We start from the raw sequence: 27,078 nt of genomic DNA on the forward strand, positions 1-27,078 counted from the left end.
AAAGTATAAAAGTACCAGAAACCAAAAATTAACAGTTCACAGAGGTTTGAAGATTTCTTAAATTTATGATAAATCTGATTCAGCACGGAGAAGTTTATTCTTGCGTGTAAAGTGTCAACAATGTTGTAATATTCAAAATAGCAAATAACAGATACGGCAATAACATCTAATGTATATGTATATAATCAGATCTCATTTATCAAGTCAGTAGCGTCACCCCTCGTTGATAACGAAGAATGTGATAACGCTATCCAATAAAACTAGATACTCAAACGCCTGTAAATATGCAACTGTAATCTCGAAGCGTTTTAATTCTTGACTAATCTCGCTAGATGTCTCTAGTATAGAATTTACTAGAATATGATGTAATTCCTATATTCGCCATAGCAAATCACAGAGGGCGTAAGAAACACTCCTTTTCTCAAAGTCGGTATTACAGAACGTGAAACACAAAGTCCCTATATAATAACAGATCTATTCTGTATTTGGTCCGTGCTCACATAATGCGATATCTATATCCGGTATTTAGTTAATGTTCCGATATATTCGAAATATAATAAACGATATTCATCTCATAAGCTTTCTTCTATAGAGAATATTTGTTCATAAGTCGATATATTTTCATGACAATGAGTTTCTTATCTAAGATACAATTAAACTTAAAATAATAAATCAAGTTCGAATACCACAAAATGGTCATATCTTTGTCGCGATCGGGTAAAACAATTTCATTGATCGATACGAAATTGGACGCGGTTCAACTTTCACAATCTACATGAAATATAATAAAACGCACTGAACAATCTGATATCAACTTGTAGCATCAAATATCAGTTACAACAATGAAATTAAAAAATCGGGAACAAATAAAAGAATAAAAATGAAAGAATAAAACGACCTTATTAGGTCGCTATACATTATCTTTCTTTCTTCACATAGCTCTTTAGTCATTTTCTTCGTCATTCGGAACCTGCGATATATGCGATATATAAATATCATTATGACATATCACTGGTAGATTCACATTCAAGGTATCACATTGGTAGGTTACAAGGTATTGCAATTAGTGTTGAATATTACTATAATATACAATCGTCAATAAAAAGAAGGAAAACAATTTCTTAACGCAATAAATCTATCCAGTTGATCCGAATAAAAAAAAAAGATGCTTAAACATCTGTAATTTCTCAATTTTATAATTTATACGAAGCTATTCAACGTGGCTTGTCAACGGTTCGCACGTAATCACAATTTGTTCGTCGTACTATAAAATAGTTTAGATGTACGAAGTTCGATCTAAAATTTCAAATTCAATCAGAAACTATAAGTTCACCGAGAAACGTTCTAATAAAAGCTCCAAACCACATATCTCCAATAATTGAAGATGCAAACATAATTTCCCCGCTATTTAAAAAAATATCTATCTTTTGATTCGAAAAGACGATCGTCAAGGCGTTTGTTTTGTATGTTGTTGTTGTAAGTTGTATGACGCCGTAATCCAGAATATTTCTACCCTTCCGTGGGCGCGTTTACTATCGATCGATCCGAACGCACGCGGCACTCGTTGCCACGAGTCGCAAAATCGTGTAAGCGGAGCGAGAGAGAGGGTGCAAAAACCCACCCCCCGCGCAACATGCTATAAGTACCGGACACGAACAGAGCGCGGGCTTATAGGTCCCGTTGCGGTCTTCCTCGTTCGTTCGTTCTCTTCGACGTTCTCTACCACGATCACGGACCATTACCGGTGATCTATGAATAGATCACGAGATCTTCGACTGCCATTTTGACTTCGCGTCAAACGTAGATCAATTGACGGGGGGACGTGGACAACACGTGGAACATTCGAGAGGAAGAGTGACAGGGAGAATGACAAGGTCGCTGGTGAATCGGGAATTTGGGCAAACGGAAGTTCGATCCTGTCAGTGGAATACTCGGGGCTGGGATCCATGCTGATCGTGATGCCGATTGGCGTCACCTGAAACCACATTCCACTATCGTCCACCAGGATGAAGAATAGCAAGTCGATGATGGATATCGAGGACATTTGTGGGTGTTCGAAACTACCCTCGATCATTCCTAAGAAGGAACTACCGCACTTGAAATCCACTTCCGGTAAGTTTGAAATTATTCGAGTACAGAACGGATTGTAGATTGAACTGTCCGAGATTGGAGAGATTGAACTGAGTCGAGTAACGTTTTATTGACTATGCGAACCATTTGATTTACTCACCTCTGTTATCGAAGTGGGTTTCGATTAGTTCTCCCGCCATTTATATCGAGGTCTAGAAAATTGAAAATTTCAAATTGAAAATTCAAATTTGAATGTAAAAGAAAGAAAATTTGAATTTGCATTAGTGATTTATATCTGAACTTGAATTAAAAAATGTGAACTTATCTTAAGAAATTTGTAATCTAATCTTTGTAATTCTAATCTTGCGTTAAATAGAATCTGAATTTAAATATCTAGTTAACGAAATAGCCGCAAACCTTTTAAAGATCTAAAGACCTTGTACTTTGCTGCTCGACTTTCGTAGAATTTCTAAAGTCTCGTCTTATCAGATCTCCCCAAAACTTTCGATAGATTCCACTCGTCACTTTGAATTCTTGACAGTTCTCTGGATCTTGATTTGTACGGATGGAGGATATTGATTGAACCGTTTCATCCGACTTCCACGAACTTTTCCTTCTCTATAACTTTCGTTTACCGTTCTTCGAAGATTCTTCCTTTTCTGACACAAAATGTCTGTGATCCTGTTGAATTTAACGTGATTTCAGTGGAAGCACCATCGATGCTGACTTACGTTCCAGTTTTTCACATTGCGGTTCAGACACGTCTCACAGGGATTTAGTATCACATTGACGTGGTCATCAGGTTTTGGAACAAATTTGCAAATACTTCTACATTAAATTCTTTACCTACCTCATTTCTGAAGAATGCTAGAATAACCTGTTAATGGGATCATTTCAGATATGTATTACTACTTTTTGAATAGCTCGAATTCGACTTAATGAGTATTAATTTATCTTTATTAGCTTTCTTTCACGACTGACAAGTTAAATCAGATATCTCGATTTGATACCAATATTTTTCCAAAATTTCAATTTCACGAATATTTCACATCTTTGAAACGCCGAAAAGAAATTCACGACGTCATGGAAAAATTACAACAAAGAGACGGTCGATATTAACGCGTGCTCTCGAGAAGAAAACTCGGACGATCGATAAAACCCATAACAAAGCCAGCTATACACCTTAGGACCTTGAATGAATACTAATTTCAATGATTACGTATAATATAGTAACATCATCACGAAATCCAAATTTTTCTAAATTTACAATCTTCAGCCAGGATAATTTTCAGAATTCAAATTTTATTCGATCTTTATTTTCACAGATTTAAGAATCTCTAAAAATTTTGTGTGTTCAGACTCATTCCTCCTCCTTTTCTTAAGCTTTCCACGAAAGCTGCTTACTTTCGTTCAACTGTTTTTCTGTTATACTATTACTTCTATCGTAAAAGCGATCTTTTTCATGTACTTTCCAAGAATTTTATATTTAACTTTTATCTTATGTACAATTTTAAATTTGAGTTGCTTCATGAAAAGTTTATTAAAAATCTTCATGGATTCCAGGCGATGCCTTCTAGTATCGAATTCATAGTTGCTTCCGTTTTATAATTTCGATAGAGCAAATGGTTTCCGTCTACACCTTACGGCCATCCTGATTGAAAGCAGTTTCACATCCCTGGTCCGGAGCCTGTGTATTTCTCTAGTGTGGGACAAAATAAACGTCAATAAAATCACGATTTGCACGATCGGTGGGTTACGTTGAACATCTGTTCACGATAAAACAGTTAATCGACTCAGAAGTATCTCGCGTAAAATATTCTAAATAACCCTAGTATTTCACCTTGATAAAAATCCAATGGAAAAATATAATCTAAAACTTTTATAAATATCTATCTAAAGAACCTAAGAAAATCATGGAATTTCAATTCCCCTGATCATAAGATAATTTTTCAACAAAGATCAACTGATACTTTAAAATAATTAACCGAAAATAACATAAACAAGAGACTAACGTTCCGTCAAAGACAAAAATGTGGTAGAAGAAAAATTACTAATAAATTTAAAAATTTTCAAATATTTCAAAAATCCAAAAGACCAAAAACGTGTTTTTCGGTTACAACAAAATTCCTCCATTCATCGTAAAGTTATTTCGAAGTCAACTCTTTGTTTAAGATACATCGAACAAAAAATAACGTAAAAAGGAGAAAAGGGTGAATAATCGCGACAAATTGTACAAAAAAGTTATCCAAAATGAGACACGAGCCAAGTGATGGTCGATTTTTTTCATTACGTCCATGAAGAATGATTTCCTTCCTCCGGAGACCAGCTGGTTCGTTTCTGGATCCTTCGTCAACGTGCTCGGATTCTGGCGGGCAGTTACCCGGTGGTATTTTCCTTTTCATCGTACGCTCCTCTCTTTCTCGTATTCCCTCGCTTTGATTTGTCTACAAAAATAAGAATAGCTTTCCTCTCCTTTTGATGCGCTCCTTCCCCGACGAAATTTTGGAAACGTCAGTTTCAATCGTTCTTCGGCGACGACAACACGCATCGCGACAATCTTCGTAGACTATACAATTCACGTTCTGTTTTTAAAGCGCCCCAGCGTCTTTTCTCACAGAGTATGTAGTTCAAACGACTAGATCATGTAAATAATAAAGTGTGATTCTTCTTGAGTGGAAACCTATGGATATGTGAAATTCAATTAGATTTGAAATTTGCTTTGATAGTTTAAAAACTTCGTAACGTAACCAGCTGAACCATTCTGATGGTATCAATCGTCAAAATCCTAAAAGAAAATCAATTTGTGAGGTTCGTTATTGTGCGAAATCTTCAGAGTTGTGTATGTGTGAATATGTGAAATAACTTTGACAAATGAAATGGGACACAATGAAACAAAGATCATTCAAGCCTTTCACAAAACTTTTAAAAGGTCAGGTCATAAGCAAGAACCATTTTCCTCAATTACGACAGCGAACAACTAACACTAACGAGATCTTACTAAAAGAGAGGCCAATTCTTCTCAATCATAATAGAAAGCAACTAAAACTTGAACGAAACTTTTAATCAAACCATGGACTATCCTACATTCAACAATCTTCGGTCCGAATGAATAACCTGTTTACCTTACACCTTGCAACGCAACCGCACGTTTTAATAGTTTCAATCTATTATCGACATCCGTCATTTTAAAAGAAAAAGAAAAAAAAGAATTCCTCGAGAATCAATCAGCCACGACGAATGCCACAAATAACTATTTAAAAACTACCAGCTCCATATGCTTGTACTATTTGATTTGAAAAAAAAGCACTTTAAAGCATCAGCCGTTAAAGATGTTTCCGTCGCAAAAGAAAGAGCACTTTCTGTGATGTAGTCAGGATGCCCTTAAAGAGCGTCACGAATTTCCTGAGCCCGAAGGGAGCAGTGCGGCGCGGCGCGAACGTTCTTCTAACTTCGTTGTGTTCCATCACTTCCACGGGGTGTCGCTTTTAGTCTCCTGGCAGGGGCCTGGGGCCCCAAGCAGGTGTAACACGGAGTTTCCATTCACCGTGACGTGTTGCCGCGGAACGGACCAGTGTGCACGCTTCCTACGTCTTCGAAGAAAATTCTCTTGTTTGCTCTGCCTTGACAAACACTGGCTTGGCTACCGAAAGGAACGTGGCTTCCCGAAAGATCAACGATCGCGTGAGAATGCGTGTTACAAAGAACAGCGATTGTTGATAGTGAGATGGATAATTCGGTGATAATTGAGTTATGGTAATTGAAACTGTCCCACGCTCTAACAACGTTGTGATAGGATTCAGTAGATACAGACTCCTAAAGAAGAGATTTCTTGTTTCGTTTGATAGTGCAAGAATGTGAGAATAATCGTACTTACTTATGGTGTCTGGCGTTTAGTGACGTCAACGAGACGTGACGTTAGATGTGACGATGAGAATGTAAAATGTGAAACGGAGAAGAAAGTGAAAATATGATTTGTTGATGTATTAAAGATTTCTTATATAAGAGTTTACATCGTCGTGTAAGAAGAAACGTCAAAATGGTTTTCTTCGGAAGAAAGGAGAAGATAGAAGATCGCCGGCTGTTAGCCAGCATCGATGCTGTGAATGGCACCAAACTCTATCAAATAGAAAATGGTAAAGCTGCGATGTTAGTTTAGATTTGTTTGATTCTACATTGAAAAAATGCCATTGAAAATTTTTCTAATATAACGTTCAGAAGAAATATTTTCTTCTCGTTCTACATCAGAATTCCGCGAACAAACTTCTCGTATCTAAATATTATTCCTCCGCGTTTATGTGCTTCGCTTTGGTTTTTAACAAATTTTAATGCCCTTTTGCAACTTCGTCGTTTCTTCCTTTTAATTGAAATTAATTAAAATTACCAAGGAGTTCAATAATCCAAAATAGAGAAGGTTCGAAAAAATTGACGCAATTCTAAGTGTATTTAAATACCCTTCTTAATTCTTCTGCATTTCTGTTTCATGCACAAACTCGGTCAGAACAAGCGAGCGGAATATTTTCTGATCCAATATTGACGTTAGACAATCTCAAATAAAAAAATATGGTAAAAAATTATACTAAATTTGGCACGATCATATTTTTCTTCAAATAGAAGATATAATTTTCTTTATATTGTCTCGTATTAAAGTTAAAGATTTGCAGTTGCTTGTATAACGCATCGTCAAACCAGCGTTTCGTTTCGCCTGTATACACACGGACAGACTGGTTTAAGAACTTTTTCCTTCGGCTGTAAACCAGGCGAGAAATAGGTCGAGGCGTTCCGGAAAGACGATACGCGATCGTCATAGTATGGCTCTATGCACTCGTGGTTCGATAGCTTCGTGTAACTACACGCATTTATCATGCAAACCTCCCGTCGTCGACATCGCTTATCATCGTACATTCAAGTGGCCAATCACTATTTATCAGAACCACTCGAACCTGGAGAACGCCTCGTCTGGTCTTCGATAATTAAACGTCATAAATTATAAAGATACAACTGGTTCGACAAACTGCCCTTTATGATAAATGTGTTCTAAGGGATGTAAGATAATTGCAAGTGAGATAATTTTAGAAAATTTTGTGACTTAACTTTGTAAGAGAATATGTTTGCGAAAATAAGAGATATTTTTAGTAAAACATCTTGTGTCGTTGCTTTTATTAAAACAAATCAAAACTTTAATATATCATCTATAAAAAATTGAGATTCCAAGGCGTTTTTCAGGAGGAGACGCCACATTCAAATACTTTACGAACGATTTGTAATGTTTGATTTAAACTCGTTTTTCGCTATTAATATTGACAATTAAACAAGAGAACGATCTTTTTGTATTCTTTGTTTGAAATAGTAAAAAGGCTTTATCTCATTCATAATTACGCTAAACGTCGTTTCGTATTGAAAATTGTTCGACGAAGTAAGGTCGAACGAGAGTGAAAAGGTAGGTCGAAGTATGATTATGACTCTAATTAGTCCTGGCACTTGTGAATGGATTCAATGTTAATTGGCACCAGCTGGAAACCATTGTTAGCAGTAAGATGATTCTTTGGTCCTTAAGCTTGCTTCAAATTTCTTTCGAATCCGAACATAATATGTTTGAGTCTAGATTGTACAAACTAGATTGACGAACATCATACTTGAAATTGAGATTCGGTTAATTATCAGTCTTTGATTAATTAGATTCTGAAATCTGGAAAAATAAGTTCAGCAGTAACTCTATCACAAATAAGTCGTATGTAATGAAAAGTCTGGTATTCATTCACATTCATAAAGGAAGTACTTGCTAAAATCTTGACAAAAACTTAAATTTTTAATATAAAATACATAACCCTTAAGTTTATATTCTGAAAACTAATACCCAACATTATTTCATTACTATTTTGATCTTGATTAAATTATGAATCTTGCAAAAACATATTTTCCCAAGTTATTAAATTTATTATTTATTTTCTTTCTATTATTTATTTTTATTCTACTGGCATGTGAACTGCATATACGAAATAATATACACGCGCTAGTGAGCATATAAATCAGAACATTTTGTTTTCATAACTCATGTAAAATATGTATGTGCTGTTTATTTCTAAATTAATACTATTATACCGTGGAATGAAATATTCGCAAAATTACAATGTTTGCTCAAATAATACGTAGCGTTTTAGGGGAAAATGTACCTGATATGTATAAACGGGAAATAATTTCGGTTATACTAATTCAAATTCACATTTTTATAAAAATAATATAACTCAATATTATATAAATATTATAACCACTATAGAGGTACTATATACTACAGTACTATAGTACTTAAAACATTTTAGCATATTATATGCATTTTGCACATTTTTGTATACTTCAACTTTCCATAAATGCATAAATATTCGCGGTCTAAAGGTAACCATTTAAAAATTTTACCTCTACGTGAATAATACTTCCTTTCGCATCGACACTTACTCGACTTCCCGCTTTTCGATTTTTCCACCGAAGTGTCTCATGCTTTAGCTCCAGCCACCTGTGGCTGCCCCAATATTGATCCATGGAATGGCCACACCCGGCATCCCCTCGCGTCGCTCTTTTGCACCCTCGACGCTCGTGCCGGTAGTGTCGTTGCCCTTCGCGCACGTCCACGTAGCACGGTGTTATGGAAAAGTGTCTGGTCACTGTTCCAGCCGCCTTCATGCACGTACGCGACAACCTGGAGGAGCTGGGCAAGGTGGCTGACGACACGGATCTGCTGTTCCTCAAAGGCCTCCTGGATAGCCCTGTGGTCACGTCTCTAGTGAAGGTGAGTAAACGCGTGTCTTCATGCTAGTGATCTTTTCTGTCTCCTGTATTACATCATTGTCCTCCCATTTTGTATCCAGTTACGATGATAAACTTTCGTAATACGAAGAATTCAAGAATTTAGAAATCTTCTCCATTTATTTTGTGTTATTACAATAACGTATATTAGAAAATAAATTCTAAACAAGTTGGTTTAAATCTCGTTAATAAATAAAAATATGAGGTTAGTTTGTCTGGGTGTGATGCAAGTGGACATATCCTACGTCGAAAGAATACAATTTTCAAGCAATATTCCATTGAAAATAATTAAAATTAAAGATGTTGTTTCGAAATATCTAATATTATAGGGAAGCATGACCGCGATATCTTCTCTTTTACAACTGTGAACTGAACTGACAGTTTGTTATAATTGTTTCCTATTATCAATCATTGTTTATTCGCACTACCGGCTAATTTGCAGTTCACTAGAATAGAACGAAGAAGTTTAGTTTTGTTATAACAGGATGAAGATTGTGTTTTCTCATTCGTAGTAAATGATGAGCGCAACTATTACAGCCTCGTAATCGATAGCTTATTTGTTAGATTGTCAATTGCCACTTGCTTGAGTATAGAATTTTTTCAGCATATATCGAATCGGGTTAATTGCAACCATTATTCGAGCGTGTGTGTATTATTTTTGGCACCGGCGAAATAAACAATAGCGTGCGTCGTTGGATCATGCGCGCTGAGGGCAGATGGTTTCGAGACACATGCACGTGCCACGTGTTTACTACGCTCGATTTTACGAGAAAGAGACCGTCATTTACGAGAGAGTGCCGCCGTGAAATCCCCGTACGAATGCAACGCCGTGAAATGGAAAACGTAACGCAGCCAGCCGCGAGTCCCCTTGCCGAGGTCGGTAAAAATCTTCGAATGTCGTTGAACTCGTTCCTTCCACGCTCGATACTCGTTTGGGATCGGTTTCTTAGCTCGTTCGTAAAAATAGGAAAGATATACTTACTCGTGGGCTGGCTGGCTTGTTTAGTCTGTTACTATCCTGTCTTTTATTGATCGATTACCGAGCTTTGTTTAACTTGTTTAACATTTGGAATTCTGTAAAGCTGAATACTTAACCTTTGGGTACGTTTATTCATTTCTATGCCTTCTCAAAGCTTTTCTTCTCGATTTTTCATTTATTTAGGCTTTTAGTGTTTCCCTTAATCTTCTTAATAAAAGTGTTATTTTTTTCATCTTTTGGAAATTATGAATAAAGAAGTATCGGAACATTTAGTTTCATACAAAATATAATAATTAATCTAAATTATTAAAGGAACAATTAATCGGTTGGAAATCTATATTCGTATCAGATTGTGATCCAATATATCTCTTGTGAACGGAAGTATATATGTTTTGTATATATGTCTCGTATTTACTTTTTCTTTAATTTAAATCATAAATATTCCCTTGACGGAGAAAATCGTTTTACAAATAGTTAACCTGAAAACCCACTTGCCGCGTATGTATTCAATAGCGTACACTCCTTTTCTCAGAAAAATGAGAAATAATGATCGTTTTCTAACTTTAAATAAATTCGTTCCTGAAGAGGTTAATATTTTTACGTGCTTTTTTACTGTTTAGTAAAAACGTCATCTATGTCATTTTCACGGTACATAAATACGCTTCGTTGACCGTGTCGCCGCTCGTTTTCGTTTCCATAGTTTCATTACAGCTTCACCATCAAAACTGTAATAAATGAACGCCTTTTCACTTGCCTATTTCTCTCAACTTTTGATTTCAGCTTTCTGTTCCATTGCGATGTATAGTATTCTTATATTACGAAAGCTTCCTGTCAGTGAACAAAACACTTTCCACGACTGTATTCTATTCTTCAAAATACTATTCGTTCTCACATCCAACACTCAGCGCTATTATACAAATTTTTATTTCCCATCGTTGACATTCAATCCATTCATTCAACTTGTAATGGCCACTTTCTGTTTTGTAAAACAAGAAATTCAGACGCTGAAAACCTTTCGCTATAATTTATGAATGTTACGCCAGACATTCTCAAACAATCTCATCTAACAACGGCTACCTGAATTCAAAGCAATAAATCGACTATGAACTCGATATACCACACGAAGACACATAAATCTTCTAAGACTTAATTCGCACGTTTTTAGCCATCGAAACTAGTGTCGCTACGATTAAAAATATTCGGACTAGGTTGTGCACGTGATATTGGTTAGAAAATGATCTGGTAACATCGAATATAATTTTGTCACCTCGTATTTCGATATTCAACACGACCAGTACGTTTTTGGGAATTACGATCTGTAGTAAATCGTTACAAAAATTTGCAGAGAATGAATCATTCTAGAAATACATATAACACAGTTAATTTCTATAAAAATTCGCAACAAACTATTTGTTCTAATCATTCTCAGTCTCTTTGATTACAATACATTAATTTCAATTGCTACATTCCTCAATAATTAAAACTAGATTTTTAAAACATAAATAGTGTTTTTAATTCTTATACGATTTTTCAATTCTTCTCGTGCAAAGATGAGCCAACATTTCCACTAACCGAGCAATTCCTACGAAATTTAAGAGACGCTAACCGCAAAGATCCTGTAGCGCAGGAATGCGCGACGCTGGAACTCGAAAACGTCGGAACACTCGGTCCGACCAATGAAATTTTCGAAACAAGTCTTGTACGCGGCTTCTTTTTACACACCGCTTGCACTATGGCTGCGTGAAACAGCCGCATTATTTTGGTCGTGACATACATTTCCCGTCGAACCATGGAACAACTTGGGCTCTTCAAGTGAAAATATTACTATCCGCCGATCGGTGTAAATTCAGCAGTGTGACGTGACTACGTACGTCACCTCTTCTCTGATCCATTACGTAACAACTATGATACGTCTGCGTATATTTCTCATCATTTGTATAATGCATTAACGACATTTAATGTTCCGTAAAATATATTTTTTCACATTCCGTAGATATCTTAGGTCTCTACTAAGTTATACAACTATTTGTTGAATAAAATCTGTTTTCAATAAAACAATTCAATAAAAAATTTGATGGAATTTTAGTTACTTTGTCAATGATTCACTGTATCTACGGAGAGTTAAGAAACGTTCAATAATTCAGTGTTCTATACAGAGGAAGAAGTGCAGTTGGAAGACTCGAGCATCTTTTTATTGGAAGTGGTCCAACAAGTCGAACATTTTCTTGAAATTCTCAGAATTATAAAAAAGAAGAACTTTGACTTTAGGTCTCTAAAAATATTCCAAAATGATGGCGTAAAAGATCTTTGAAGTTTAGCGTATCTGTAAAGTCTCAAAGTTGGTTGCTGGCTCGTGACCCAAAACCGTTCGAATTATCTTGTTCCCGATCAACTGCACGCATCCGTGGCTTTCCTGCGAAACGTTAGTGCCCATCCACACGTATATATGTATACAACTTACCGCACCTGCTGGGCCCACATTCCATCCTGTTCTTCGGGATCAGCAGGTAGAAGTCTCGTCTGGTGTCGAAAAGTCGTTAAGAAGCCGGTGTTCGTTTCCGGCTCGGTTCAAGACAACAATAGCAAACGTTGACAGATGCGATATGGCGTTACTGGTTTCGTCGAAAACCGTGAAAACCGGTCACCAAACAACCTTGGTAAATTTGGTGGCTAATGTGGAACTGTTGGAAGAAAGGATCTAAAAGAGGTGTGAGAAGTTTGATTTTCTCGTGGTATCTCTCCTCCAGGTATTTTTATTTTCGTATATTCTAAAATTGCTAGTTTATCTTGGGAATGTCTTAATGACTCAGCTGAACGTGGTTAGGTTTAATTAGGCCGAGAAGTCGCCTGAGTAATAGGAAAATTTCCATTAATAGAGTTACGTCGTGCTCGAGGAGTAGGTGCAAAACAGAAACTGAGTAAATCTTGTCAATCTTTATGAATTTGATAAAACTCGAGATACAAGATTACTCTGATATTCACTATAAAATGGTATTATAAAGAAATCAAAGTCACCAATTTGAGTGAAAAAAAAGAAAGATTCAGGAATCTATATAATAAAATCGGACACTTCGTATATTACGATATTCCACTAATAACAAACAGAACTTTCGATCTTTCTTTCCATCTCATCTCTCTTGTCTAACATTTCTAAATTTTATAGCTTTTACGCAGATAAACCTATAAATTCTAGCAGAAAAGAATCCTAACTGAAAAGTAACATCACAGTTTACGGATAGAAGAAGGTCTCATTAATCTTCCACCCCTGTACCAACTACTCTAACCTTTGTATTACTAATGACAAACTCCACTTCCGTTCTTTTTCCTCCGTCTCATTCATCCCGGTCTCGAACGTGCACTTTACAAAGCCATCCCGTGGACAGTCCACCGAAAAGCGGAAACCACGAGGGTCCTCCTTGGGAACAAAGGCGTTTCCTGCGAAGGGAAGAAGCGAGCGAGACAAACCGTGAATCAAGCGGTCGCGCGCCAGCGGCGCCGGAAACCACTGGCGAACCATGCTTCGTGAATAATCCGAGTATGTTAATTGACAAATCGTTGCCGCGGCTTCTCTGATATCCGGCGTAATTGACCGCGACCTCGGAGGTCCTGGCCAATTGGCCCAGGCTCGGACTTCAGCGACCGAGTCATCGCTTATGACCGCTCTCGCAGAAATCGCGAGGCAGTGTCACGTCGCGTGCGCTCGTGTACACACACGGATTACGATGTAATTTCAACCGGCTTTGTAATCGCGCGAAGGGACGAGCGGAGAACACGCGTATGCGACATTGACGCACGTGTAAGTGACAGGAACGTAACTGGCAAAGTTAGGCGCCATGCGGTTTTAGTTTGATGTCGTTTTAGTACAATTTGAGAGGATGGAAATCTGGAATACAATTTTGTTGGTATATTTTTGGAACAATGGTTGTGACATGTATATGTATTTCCGTCGGGAATGCTGGGAAAAAGCCTCCCATCACCATAGTCAAGATTTTAATGTTTAAGCCATAAAAATCAGGAAAACAACTTTTAATGTTACAACCTGGCGTTACGACGATGGGTTAGGGTTTAAGGTGACATAACGGGTCACCAGACGTAGCCACGGTCACGGGAGGGCCGCGTACCTGACAGAGGTACGGAATGATTTTATGATTCTCCTTAAAAACAAGGATCGACCCGAGAAGCGGGAACAGGAGTAGATAAGGGTAGGTTCATCTGGATTCAGGGAGTTTTTAGTTAGTTAGTCGTTGAGCGAATTGCTGAGTAAGTCACGCTGATACTGGTCATCCCGTGGACCGTGGATTCGTTATCGAACCTGGATTCGTTGTCACCATCATCTCGGACATCCTATTGCCGTTACTCATAGCCTCTTGTAGTGCCCACATTCGCACTGATAAACACTAACCATATCCGCGACGGTAAAGTAAGTAAAGGTTCATAGAAGGCCCCAAAGTGCCAACCTGACTCCGACATGTATATACAATGAAAGAAAAGTTAGAAACTTTTCGAAAAAAGCATTCGTAACGCAAAATGATGAATTTAATGAATCGATTATAAAATATATTACAATTATTTGACATTAATTTTGTTATGAAACGATATAAGGCATATGTTTCTTATGTAAACTTTCAGAGCTAGATTTTGCCCTTCCAATAATCAAAGATTAAAGATTAGTTAAAAAGCTTTAAAGATTTTAAGATTAAAAGAATATTTAATAAAGATACCGGAAAGAAGAATTACTTCAAAAGTGAAACTTTCTTAATTATTCAATACACCGAGACTCGCTAATGTTGCCGTAGCAATAGTTGTCTTTAACATTAGAGTCATACGATCCCGTTGTATCGAATAACGGATTATTGAGTATCTCGAGAAGGGTCTACCTGTGTCGCAAGATCGACAAACCGATCGGTGTCGATGACTGCCAGCGTTTCTTTTTTGCCACGACATTATATTCATCGACCCGACTGCAATCGAATTACATAATTCTTCAAATCAACGATACGTACATACGTCATAAATTCCTATCATTGACAAAAGCAGACTCGGACATTTCGTAGCTATGAAAATATGTCCAAGGACAAGAATGAAACGAAAGTTAGGAGTTTGTGTGTATGTGTACTTTCACGCAGGAATAATGTACGCAATTGGAATGCTCGAGTAGTAAGAGGAATACCCCTCTACCTCTTCTAGATAGAGTAGCTAGGATATTTAACATTCCTCGCAACGAGGCACGTTCTCGTTTACACGTTGGCACTCCGTTTAAACATCGCCGCTTTCCCGTGTCGAAAGAAACGTTGGAAGTTCCGACAATGATACTAGCTAGATAATAATATTATCGTGTAACCAGCTAGTGCAACATGACCTACTTAGTTTAATCCTAAAATCCTCGATTTCTAACTCTATACGCGTAATTAGTGAGATTACTGTCAATCGTAAGCTCGTCGAATTTAAGAGAGTACCCTTTAACTTTAGATCTGATAGAGTTAATTCAATCAATAAATGGATTTCGTTTATTCATTCGTTTGATATATTATAAAAGGTGACAATTGGTAATTAACCCCATGCCATTGCATTGAAATTTTATTATAAGACTACCAATAAATACCTACTACCTAAAATATCAAAATAACAGTATACATGCCTACTACCTATCAAAATTCTAATTTCCCCACGAACTTTTTCATGACAATTGGTATTGTTAATTGACCTCGTTTCGTTGTAATCCTTAATCATGTTGTAACAATTTTAGATCAAACCCATCTTACATATATTCAGTAATAAAAAAAAAGAGTAAGAAGATTCTAAGACCTGTACAAGATATATCTAAAACTACGTTTTGTGGACTTCTCAATTTTGGACTACCCACGTAATCGATTTTCAATTCTCAACAAACAAGTGGCTCACTTTCACAGACTAATTTATGTGGCACAAGCAGAACCTATAAATAACAGTAAATTCCAAGATAAATAAAAAGCAATATTTCCAACATCGCTTTCCTCTTTTCCCCCAGTTGACGAATGTAGCTGCTTCTGAACGGCTGCCAAAATCACAATTACCCAAATAAGCTTCTAAATGGAAAACTACCATCGATTTTCAAAATCTCGAATCATCCATTTATGGAAAATTTAGTAGAATGGGGTCTAAAGCACGCACATAGACGGCCCTGCATCGAACGTAGCGGAGTGTTGCATACCATCCGAAGAAGGGCCCCCACCTGTTTCAGGCTGGCCGCCTGACGAAGGTGGGGGCGAAAGAAACGTCAGTAGGCGCGGCAGTTTTCTGACGCCGCTTACCTAAGTAACACACACGGTGTGCGTGTTGTCCAAGTCGCGTTTATCCCTTGTGGAAACCCCTCGCCAGGTTCTCCCGTGGCCGTTTACCCCGTCGGTTGTCGCCGCGTGAGTGCACCCTCACGGCACTGGCCGATCGATACGGCGAACTACAGTTCCAGGACGGCGGCCAGCTCGTTCTCCAGAGTACTGCGTCCTACCTGACGGAGACAGGCGACCTCTGCCTCGGCGTTTCTCCAGGCTTCCAGTGTAAGTTAGGATTCCTGCGAAGAAATCTTTGAGGAGGCTCGTTTCGTCATTTTGGTGGGACGGTGGTGAGCTTGGGGTAGACATGTGGATAGATGAAAAAGGTGGATGAGTGGAAGACTGTTGCTGCTACGACGACACGTGAGATCGGGAGAAAGCGCGACTCGTTGACCGTTGGCCCCTCTTGGCGTCTGTGGCCCGTGGATTTTGAGGTAGAGAGTAGCTCGATCTTGAGAGAGTACTATGATCTGTATTTTCATACATTAGACGTGTTTCGTTTATCAATTGTTAATATTATTCGTGTCAGTTTTTGAACAAAGGCAATTTAAAGATAACGGTGGAGTTTTTAGTGGATTGATAATTCTGTTTTGGGGAAGGTATTATTCTACTTCCTGTGTAATTTCTAAAAGAAGAGGAGGAGAGAGGTACTGTTGTCCATCCATATTTTGAACCATTCGTTGTGCTTTGCTTCATTTTTTGGAGAAACGGAACTTGGTGGAATCGTTCGACGATTCTGTTAAGGAAAGACCGCACAATTTCTTGAAGTGAACGAAAAAACAATATTTGGAGAAGTACTCTAATTCTCTTAAAGAAAGATATTCCACTTGTTGTGTAATTTCTTGGAAATAGATAAGGTAGAATTTCAAATTGCTTTCTGAAGAAGAGTCACTCCATTCTTTGTTTTGTTTTTGTAGCAGTAAGTGAACGTCGATTAACATTTTTCTTTCAAGTCATTCGAACTGCAGTATCGTTTAGAATTGCGACATCTACTGTACAAATGTGTGATTTATTTGATTTTCCTTTGAAAAATTTCAAAACGAGAGATAACATAAAGGAAGTAAGAAGGACTTGCCACACATAAATTAGTTATTGATATGTGTAATGAGCGAGTTGCTGTTTGTTCTTGAAGCGCAATAATCCTGTGTTTGTTTCGTGAGAGGTTTTTCAGGGACGTCACGGAAGAACAGAAGAATTCATTATAGGCTGCAACGTTCGTTGAACACCAGCTGTTCTACCGTCGTTTTCATTATAAATACGGTATAATTCGTGCCCACGACAATGACAATCTTGCGACATATGGAGAAATACCACGATTCTTCGTTCCACGTAACGTGGCATTTTAATTTTATTTGCTACTCACTAATTGTTAGTTACTTCTTTTCCTTCGATTGTCTCTCCAAATTATATAAAAATAACTACGTTTCATTTTTAATTTTCACGAGCTTATGAACAAATATAAGTCTGTTATAAAGGTTGCAAGAATACAATTCAGTCGAAAAAGACCAAGAAAATGAAAAAGTTAATTTTTATTACTTGACATATCTTTTCATGTGGAAAAGATACAACTGATCTGATAAATAATAATTTTTTCAAAACGTAGCAAGGTTGATTTTCTAAAAACAGTATTTAAATTCTCGAAAATAGTGTTGGAGTCGCTTATCCAAATACGAAATTAACGTTTGTGTGCGAATTAGTAATTCGTAAGGGAATCGAACTTTCTAGCACGCGTTAATGAAAGCAATCCCTCACATTTCAACGTGCACACACGGTTCTCGATAAATCACACACTGTTTTCTTAGGTTTCAACCAAAATACAACTTCGACCGTGTTCTTTGATGTCTCTCGCGTCATGAGTTGATTTATTGTTGCGTGTACATACAAGTCGCGTGGGCAGAGAGGCCTAAATCGAAGATTCATTACTTCCTTTCGATGCTCCTTTTCCAAAATGTACGATATTTTACACACGGAAACTTATGCCATGTCGCAATTCGTATAATCGAACAAAATCGTTGAATCGACATCGTGCATCTGCGATGCACATGTATCGACGCGAATGATTCGACGATGAATCATACTGGCGGTGAGGAACATCGACTTCGACGGCTTCGTGAAACAATTTCCATAGACGAACGATTCGCGTTAGTCTTTCACACGAGAGGAGAATTTTTCATCTGATCTTGTTCGATTAATCCAAATATGCTCGATCGTTTTGATCATTTCTCTCGAAATATCACTTCGCATTTATTTAGCGTTCAAATTAAAGATAACAATAAATTTTTTGTACTAATATTAAGTGGTTGTCGAAAAATAGCTATTTGTCTCAAAGAATTAATTTGGCTAATTTTTACTGACATCTGAATTTTTCGTAATATTTTTAAACACAATTCCACTTTCCCTTTATTATAGTTGAGAATTTGCATGATATATCTCTTTTGATTCCATTAGTTGGAATATAATTTTTTCTCTCTATCTGTTTTTTAAAGAAATTATTCTAAGAGGTGCATGATTATTCGTTGCTCGGCATTTTCCGTCGTAGCGTTCAGGTATCAAGTATTCTCGAAGGTGGCTCTGAAACACTGTGAATGACCTACTTTCGTAATTACTCTTTCATTGTTGTAACGCTGCATTGGCTGGTTCAATGTGGAGTACACTAGCCTTACGTGGTTCGACGCTAATCCAATCAAACCTCGTTGACACAGGGTCATCGTTGCGCAATGATAATTTCACGCTCTTAGGTGATAAATCAGCAAAAAATGCTTGAGATTTTAATCAATCAAAAAATAAATTGAATCTAATACATTACTGTCTTCTATGAAATTTTCACATTTACGAAAAGAATTTGTTCGATAAATATATAGAAAACATTGAAACACCTTTGATATCACGCGTAACATTGTTGATTCAAGTGTAGAGTAAAAACCTTCGTTTCTCTCGGGTTGTACGAGGGGACCAAGAGTAACCAAGGTTCCTCGTACGGTGAATTTGATGCGGAAACCCGTTTCGACTTTCACAACTGACGACGACTAAGCCGTTCACTGTTTGTGGCTTTGGCTATACGCTACCACGTAGCCCAGAAAGGAGTTCGAGGAGCGCTCGATGCCCTCGATGGGCTCCAGGGACTTATTATTTCGTCGATGATGATCGATTCATTCTGTAAACCTCTGCGCAACAATACGTTAGCTTCGTATCATTGCAGTAATTTTATTTTAACATAGTTCAACCATTGATAATCAAATTCCTATGCTATCACTATATCTATAAAAGCATAATTTTCAAATCTTCGAAAATCAAATAACTCGATCAAATAACTAAACTTAATAACTAAATTTACCAGGTAAGCTAAAACATCCCAAAGAAAAATATCTAAAGAAAGGAATCTAATCTTGACCGAGAGATCCTAAAAGTTGCCGGTCGAGTTAGTAGGACGAACGAGGACGACTTGAACAAAAACCAGTTCCCATGGAAACCTGACAGACATCGTGGCGTGACTGTTGCAGGTCCAGGAGCGTCTGGAGGATCCTCCACTTCACGTGGAACCGGTATGCTCGTCCATTTGTGACATCGTTGACGAGGTGTGTCACGCGCTCCGCTCCTCCAGGGACGAGAACGCGCGCGAACTCGTACGATTATTAAGAGGCTCTCATCTAAAAGCCCTTCTAGAGACGCACGACGCGGTCGTCGAACGAAAGGAAGCGCCATCGAAGCCGGAACCATCACAACTGACGATGCCTACCAACGAGAGGACGGAAGCTGTCAGGATGGTTGGACTTAGGAGGCAACCTAACGAACCTCTGGTAAAAATTCTTTCATGATAGAATTCTTGAATTCTAGAATTAATGAAAGAACACAGTGTCCCAGTGATCATTATGCAATCGGAAAGGACTGACGAAAATAAATTTTAAAATTTTCACATGAAATCTTTGTTGGTCGTACTATAACGACTGGATCACTCTGTGTAATGTTTGTGGCTTTACAATTAGCAAAAAAGATTAATTGAAATACAATTAACGGAAGATATGAACAGATAGATACGAACGTTTGACGCTGTTCCAAATAATCAAATAATTTTTATAGCTCAAAGTCTCAGAAATATATCTTTGAATATTTGGAAATCTTTGTAAAGATTTCAAGAGTTCAGGGTGTTAAAGGATGTTTAGCTTCTGTGTTTGACGGTTTGTTTCGTTGGTGAAGAAAGCGGCTGACGAGAAGGCACGTCGAGCAATCAACAAAGAAATATAATCGTTCGCGCCGACTTTCTCGTTCGTGGCTCTAGTTTTAGAGGTTTACCATTCCGTCACGTGAGAGAATTCCCATTCTGAATCGGATTTAACACGCTCGAACGAAGAAAAGACGGAAATGCCACTCGCAGTTCATAAATAATTCGGAAACGTTTATTATCCGCGCGATGCTGATTCGAGGCCACGTGGCCTCTTCGATGAATCTGGCACGTTGTTCCAAGCTTTATACCAAGCGAAGAAAACATTTTAACAGAAACATAATACATTATTCTTCCTTATGCTGCTCTTAACCTTCTGCATCCAAAAAATTTTTTTAATAAAATTGCAGCAGCACCGATACACGTTTATAATAAAGTTCTTGGAAGCTAAGGCTTCTCTTTCGCAAAGAGACAAATGACACATTAGCGATACGATCTTTACATTATCGTGAAGTCGATTCCACGTGTTAAAAACCAGCCAAAACATCCTTGAGCCCTGGTGAATTCTCTGTATGCTAAACCACAGTCTATTTCAACATTCGCTATTTTCTCTCATTGTCAGCAAAAGGTATTCTCGACAAACAAGTGCACAAAGCCATGATCTTGCATGATGGCCTTCCATCAATGTTCGTTTACACTTTTACGCTAAAATGGAAACAGTAGGTCTTCTCAAATAAGCAACATCGCAAGAATGTAACAACAAAAATGGAACGGACGTAGAGAATCGTCGATTGTTCTCTAAATGTACTAAATAGCAAACCTGGTTGCATTCAACGGGAACAGACAAGTTTATTTTCACTGGTACGTTTTTGTACAGGGTCTGACGGTGCAGGTCGACGAATCCGGAAATTTGATCATCGCCAGGATCTTAGGCGGAAGCACTGCTGCCCGCCAGGGACTCCTGAGAACCGGCGAGGTAATCCTCGAAGTGAACGGGAAGGAAGTTCACAACCCTGAGGAGCTTCAGGAAGCCATTCACGAGGCGAAAGAGAATTTGTCGCTGAAACTTGCACCTGGAATCGCTTCTGATGGCAATCGACCCGTAAAATCTACGGTAAGTGAAGATAATTTAACTTTTGATTTGGTTAAAGTTGGCTAATTTTAAATTCCTTTATCTTAATTCGTATGGTATAAACCTAAATTGAATTTACACCACGAATAAGGTGGGAATTTAAAAGGAAAGTAAAAATAAAATTCTTGAAAGGCCACCTTCTTGAAAAGAAGATTGCTTCTATTAAAAGCATGAAAGTATAGAGGTACGAAAATATGTTTAATCGACCTCTTAGGATCTTTACGATTCAATTTAATGGCGTCTATATGAGACACGTGGTTACAATTTCCACCTTCCGACAAGAGGTTTCTTTAACGCGATTGGATTTAGACTATAAAATTTTACTATTTCACTGATAGAATTTGTCCAAAAGACTGAACAGAATATGCTGTCAAAATTGTGTTCTAAATATAAAAATCATTATTGGAAACACAAATTGTAATAACTCTTTATATCTAGCGGTAACTCTGTATTTCGTGTGTAAATAAATGATAATGTGGATCGAGAATGGGAAACTCAATCCCTCGAAGAACACTTGCGAATAGCTCGCACATTGTTTATATATCCTGTAATATCAATTTTTTCAAAAACGTGAAAGGTTTTAGGAATGGAAATAGATAAGAATTATGTGAAGGAAAACATCGGAGCTTAAAAACCTTATGTTTTGAAGACAAGAATAAAACATAGGTGGATAAAAAGTATGAATGGATGAAATTCTAAAGAACTACATACTATTATTACTAGAAAAAACAATCATCTACGTACAGATATGTTAATTTTTCAAATTATATGTTAAATCGAAGGAATTTAGTAAAAGCTAAGAAAATAATTTATGTTATAATAATAAATATGTTGCAAATATTCAAGAATAGATCGACAGCGAAAACATATATTTAATCCTCAAATCAAATGAGAAAATTTATAATTAAAGAAGAATTAGTCAGTGTATTGAATTTTAAAACTGTTCTCCTATTAAAGAAAAGAGAAGATAGAACTCATCGTTAAATTGAGAATATTTAAACAAATTTATATTTTTATAAAAAGAACCGAGAAAGTAAAATCTGAGCAGGCATTTGTTTCACCTACTAAATATTTTAACGAGCACTATACTTTCATTATTTTATGCGTTTTTGTACATTATAACGCATTCTATGCATTTTTGCATCTTCAAATTTCCCATAAATACATAAAAATCCGCAGTCCTCCTACCACGTTTCTCTCCTGAAATCTCGAATTTGTTTTCACATTACAGTGTTACATGAGAGCGCTGTTCGACTACGATCCATCGGAAGACACTCTGTTACCGTGCGTAGAGATTGGACTTCCATTCCAGAAAGGTGACGTACTACAAATTGTAGACCAAGCAGACCCAAATTGGTGGCAAGCTCGGCGAGTTGAGGGCGAGGGTCTAGGTCCGCCTGGTCTAATTCCGTCGCTGGAACTGGAAGAACGAAGAAAAGCATTCGTGCCACCGGAAGCGGATTTTGTACACAAAATTAGCATCTGTGGGACTAAGATCTCTAAAAAGAAGAAGAGGAAGATGTATCAATCGAAGTCCAACGGTGAATTTGACAGTGCGGAACTGTTATTGTACGAAGAAGTGGCCAGGATGCCGCCATTTAGACGTAAGACCTTGGCCTTAGTAGGTCCAAGAGGAGTTGGTCGCAGGACGCTGAAGAATAGGCTGATAAATAGCGACCCTGAGAAATTCGGCACCATTGTTCCGTGTAAGTGTCATAATTTTTGTGTGTCGTGAGATCTTGACGAGAATAACAAACAAAATTGATGGGAAAATACCATTCTCTTCTACTGTTAACAGTTACAAATTAGGATTATAATATTGTGATTCATAGAAGTCATATGTTTATAGATACCTCACGACCACCCAGAGTACTCGAGGAAGATGGCAAGAGTTATTGGTTTACCGACCGCGACTGCATGGAAACAGATATTAGAGAGCATCGATACCTTGAGTATGGAGAACACGGTGGGCATTTGTATGGTACAAAGTTGGATTCCGTGAGGGAGTTAATCAGAGCTGGCAAAATGTGTGTTCTGGACTGTAGTCCAGCTGCTCTGAAAATACTACACAACAGCACGGAATTTATGCCCTATGTCATCTTCATAGCGGCGCCAGGAATGGAACAATTGAAATGGTTATATGATTTGGCGAGGTCGACTGGGACGAGCAGTCGGAACTTGACGGTAATTACGCTGCTATTATATATCACTGCCCTTTCTATTTTTCTCTATATGAAAATTACATTTTTCTATCTCCATTACGGCCAATAATAACGCCGAGAATGAAAGTGTTCTATGAATTGAAGTTTCTACTGAATGTTTAAAATTGCTTTGATTATTAGTATCATTTTTAATTATTGAAACTACTGGTTAATGTTACTCAAGTTTTGTTAATCGAGTTTTACAACTACTCGTTAAAATGACTTTTTTATCAAGTAAATACATTTCCACGAATACAATATATTTAAAAATTTACAGAATGATTTAAGTATTTATTATTTTTTGAAAACATGTTCGAATTTCGCGTACGAGAAATAAGAAATCCATTTGAAATGGAACGATTCGATGCGCGAAATTTGTATAAAGAAGAAACATATATCGACGGCACAGGCCGCGTTTCAAATAAACATAGCCATCAAATATTTTACGATGCAACCTTCCGAATCTCTGCCTGCCAGTCTACCGTCGTCGTGTAAATGCGTGTAATTTGCCTATTATAAATGTATTGCATGCACTTTTGTTCGATTACAATGACTCAATGATTGGTTTCTCTTCCACGAAATTCTTCTTCCATAAAATTCCAAATACCAACTACTCTTTATACTCCATTTAGATTGATATTGAATATTTTCACATATTACCCGTTGTATAACTTCCTTCTCTCGATTGACGTAGCGTTCTTTATTTAATCTTTCGTATGTATTTGATGTTGGCTTTGCTAGTTTGACCGCCAGAGTTCCATCAGGTACAGCTCGAGAAGAGCCAGGACGTTGGAATCTCTTGCTTCCTTGTACGAGGTTTGTATTTGCATGCATATTCATTGTATTTTTCTTTCCTTTTATCGTAATGTGATTGCTTGTAGATGTGTAGTATTATTGTTTGAAATGTACCACTATACAGAATCACGTAACATTCAAAGAAAAATTGTAATTTATATAATATCTAAATGCAGTTTATTGACAATGCATTAATTTTAAAATGTAGTTTATTAATGACATTAGGTCGCTGCATAGAGTTTGTCCGCCTCTTCGATCATATAAATAAGTTACCAATGTTGTGGTAGATATAACATTACTACCTAAATCAATACAAACTGTGCTTCTGAAACTCACAGAAAATAGGAAAAAATATGTTCATTAATCACATAGTAATCAGACATTCAGAATGTTCCCATAATGACAAATCCAGTATCAAAATTCTCATTTTTTTCAGACATTACAATACATAACAAATGTAATAAAATATATCCTTCTTTTAATTTATTTATTAATTTATAAATGGAATTTATAGAAGATCCACTCTGCTGGATAGGACTTATGTAGCGACTTAATGCAAAACAAAGAATAAATATATTCAAGGCACAGTATGAAAGCTACAATCTTTCTAACATTCAATTTTCCGATTGGAAAGAATCACCATCAACAAACACACTTGAACTAAATGCAATCAAAACTTAATCTTTCTCAAACTTTACAACGTGCAGCTAAATTATAGTTTGTTTTTCACTAACTAGGAGGACGATCTGAAAGCAACGTTGGAAGAATCCGCGGCCTTACAGCGTGCCTACGAGAAATATATCGACCTGGTGATCGTGAACGAGGACTTCGACAATACATTTAGACAGGTGATCGCCGCGTTAGACGCCTTAGCCACCGAACACCAATGGGTTCCGGTGAACTGGATTTATTAAACACCATTCAGGCTACCTGAGGGAACAAGTAGTTTCAGAACAGATGATCCAATTCCGGTCTACAGTATCGTGCAAAATAACAAATTATTGCATTATTTTCTGTGGAACACGCGATGGCGTCTTTAATATACCCATGCTTGGCAAACTTGATGTCGAGTGCATCGTTAGTATATTTATAGCATCGTATCGTCGTGCAATGGAACAATTTTATGGTTGTAATATGTGTATACAGAGTTCTAGTGTGTTGTGTATATTGTCTCCATCAAATGTATAAATACTTTTAAGCGAAATGACGCACTCGAATCGGGTAAAGAAGAAACGGGACGTGAGTTTCTTCCATCGAGCGGGGAGTCTCCGAAACGAAAGCAACAAATTTCGAACACGCGCATTCTTCTTTTACTTATGATTAGAAAAATACTCGGGGCTATGAAGGCCAAGAAGAGATAGTATCTCGCTTTACGATGCTACGTTTCCAGCAAGTACAGTCGTGTAGCATTTACGTTACTTTGTTTTAGGTTTATGAAACGATCCGTTCGCCTCCTAAATTTCGCTCGTTAATAACATATATTCGTTAGAAATCTACAAAAGTACCGTTAAAAGATATAAGAAAATAATAAGAAAATTAGAAAAGAAGCATATGAATTTTGATTTCAATGATAGTAGTTAAACAGTTTTAATTATTTTAATATTTTTAATATCTTAATGATCCAATATCTGATGATATCCTCTGTGAGTCTCTAAATTGTCTTTTCACGCTAACTAAAGTAACGTTACAAAAAGAATTCTCGCATACATTCCCCTTTATCACCCAGAACAACTAAACAGAAACGGATCGCGATTAAAGTAGGTATACGTTATAGACCGCCGTCCAATTATTTTTAGGATACGCCTAGTTTTAATTTTCCTTGAACTACGAGTCTGCATATGTATGTATGTTTATTTACCATTTGTCATACAATGTACTTTCGTTTCTTTTATAGAGATATCTATTATATATACATTATATATTTCATGAATCCTGTTTATACCGCTCGTGCACTTTGAACATATTCCTGGCATAGAGTGCCTTAATAGCACAGCCTTACCGGGCTTGCAGCGAAGACCTACTATGTCGAGACGATATATTCTCTTATACTCGAGAGTTTTGCGAAAGCCACGTCTAATAACACATTTTTTCTAATGCTCTGACACGCATGCACATGGAAATTACGACCGTTGCAGATCGCTATATATGCGTTTGATCGGAAGCTCCCGATCGTGCCATGTGATATACGGAAAAATAAAGTTTATCGAGCGTTTGTTACGAATTTGAATTACTAATACCTTTCTATCATTTTCATTATCCTTATTTCTCACAATTTCTTCTTGTTACCCACACTCAGAACATACTCATAGGGTCATGTATCTCTTGTCCATCTTCTACTCTGAAAATTACAAAATGAAAGACTTAATTTAGAAATTATTATAAACAGGTTGTTTTATGTTTCATAATGAATGAATTTCATATTTCAATCTGAATAACTGAAGTAAAAATTAGAGCTGAAATTATATTTTATTACAAATACAATCAACTATTTAACAAATATGTACCTCTGATCTATAACCATAAATACGAGCGACAATGAGTTAATTACATTTTGAAATCAATTTCCAACATTAATTTAAAAATATGTATAATTGTTCTATATGGTAACGAAAAAAATAAATAACTGGAATTGA

The 27,078-nt window shown here is 37.0% G+C and overlaps 1 protein-coding gene across 6 annotated transcripts; it reads left to right on the top strand.

The window, feature by feature from the left end:
• The first annotated feature begins 1,674 nt into the window (after positions 1-1,674).
• On the top strand, positions 1,675-26,662 carry LOC117232944 (MAGUK p55 subfamily member 6). 6 transcript variants are annotated; one of them, XM_033492748.1, is made up of 8 exons: positions 1,676-2,112; positions 8,736-8,851; positions 19,659-19,955; positions 21,195-21,431; positions 22,681-23,155; positions 23,299-23,633; positions 24,392-24,466; positions 25,183-26,662. In XM_033492748.1, the coding sequence occupies exons 1-8, from the start codon at positions 2,007-2,009 to the stop codon at positions 25,357-25,359; spliced, it is 1,818 nt and encodes a 605-aa protein (XP_033348639.1). In that variant the 5' UTR covers positions 1,676-2,006; the 3' UTR covers positions 25,360-26,662. The 6 variants fall into 6 exon arrangements, with proteins under 6 accessions (XP_033348642.1, XP_033348639.1, XP_033348641.1 ...); XM_033492750.1 differs by lacking the exon at positions 1,676-2,112 and adding an exon at positions 6,085-6,203; XM_033492751.1 differs by lacking the exon at positions 24,392-24,466 and having other exon boundaries at positions 1,675-2,112; positions 25,183-26,657.
• The last annotated feature ends 416 nt before the right edge of the window (positions 26,663-27,078 follow it).

Source organism: Bombus vosnesenskii, unplaced genomic scaffold (genome assembly GCF_011952255.1).
Source record: "Bombus vosnesenskii isolate JDL3184/JDL3185 unplaced genomic scaffold, Bvos_JDL3184-5_v1.1 scf7180000013294, whole genome shotgun sequence".
Lineage (NCBI taxonomy): Eukaryota > Metazoa > Arthropoda > Insecta > Hymenoptera > Apidae > Bombus > Bombus vosnesenskii.

What these genes read in the sequence shown, in the direction of transcription:
- LOC117232944 (XM_033492748.1), top strand. Translation starts at nt 2,007, where the DNA reads ATGAAGAATAGCAAGTCGATGATGGATATCGAGGACATTTGTGGGTGT. An exon ending in TGGTCACGTCTCTAGTGAAG is followed by an intron (nt 8,852 to 19,658) that starts GTGAGTAAACGC and finishes TGACTGTTGCAG; the next exon opens with GTCCAGGAGCGTCTGGAGGA. An exon ending in GGCAACCTAACGAACCTCTG is followed by an intron (nt 19,956 to 21,194) that starts GTAAAAATTCTT and finishes GTTTTTGTACAG; the next exon opens with GGTCTGACGGTGCAGGTCGA.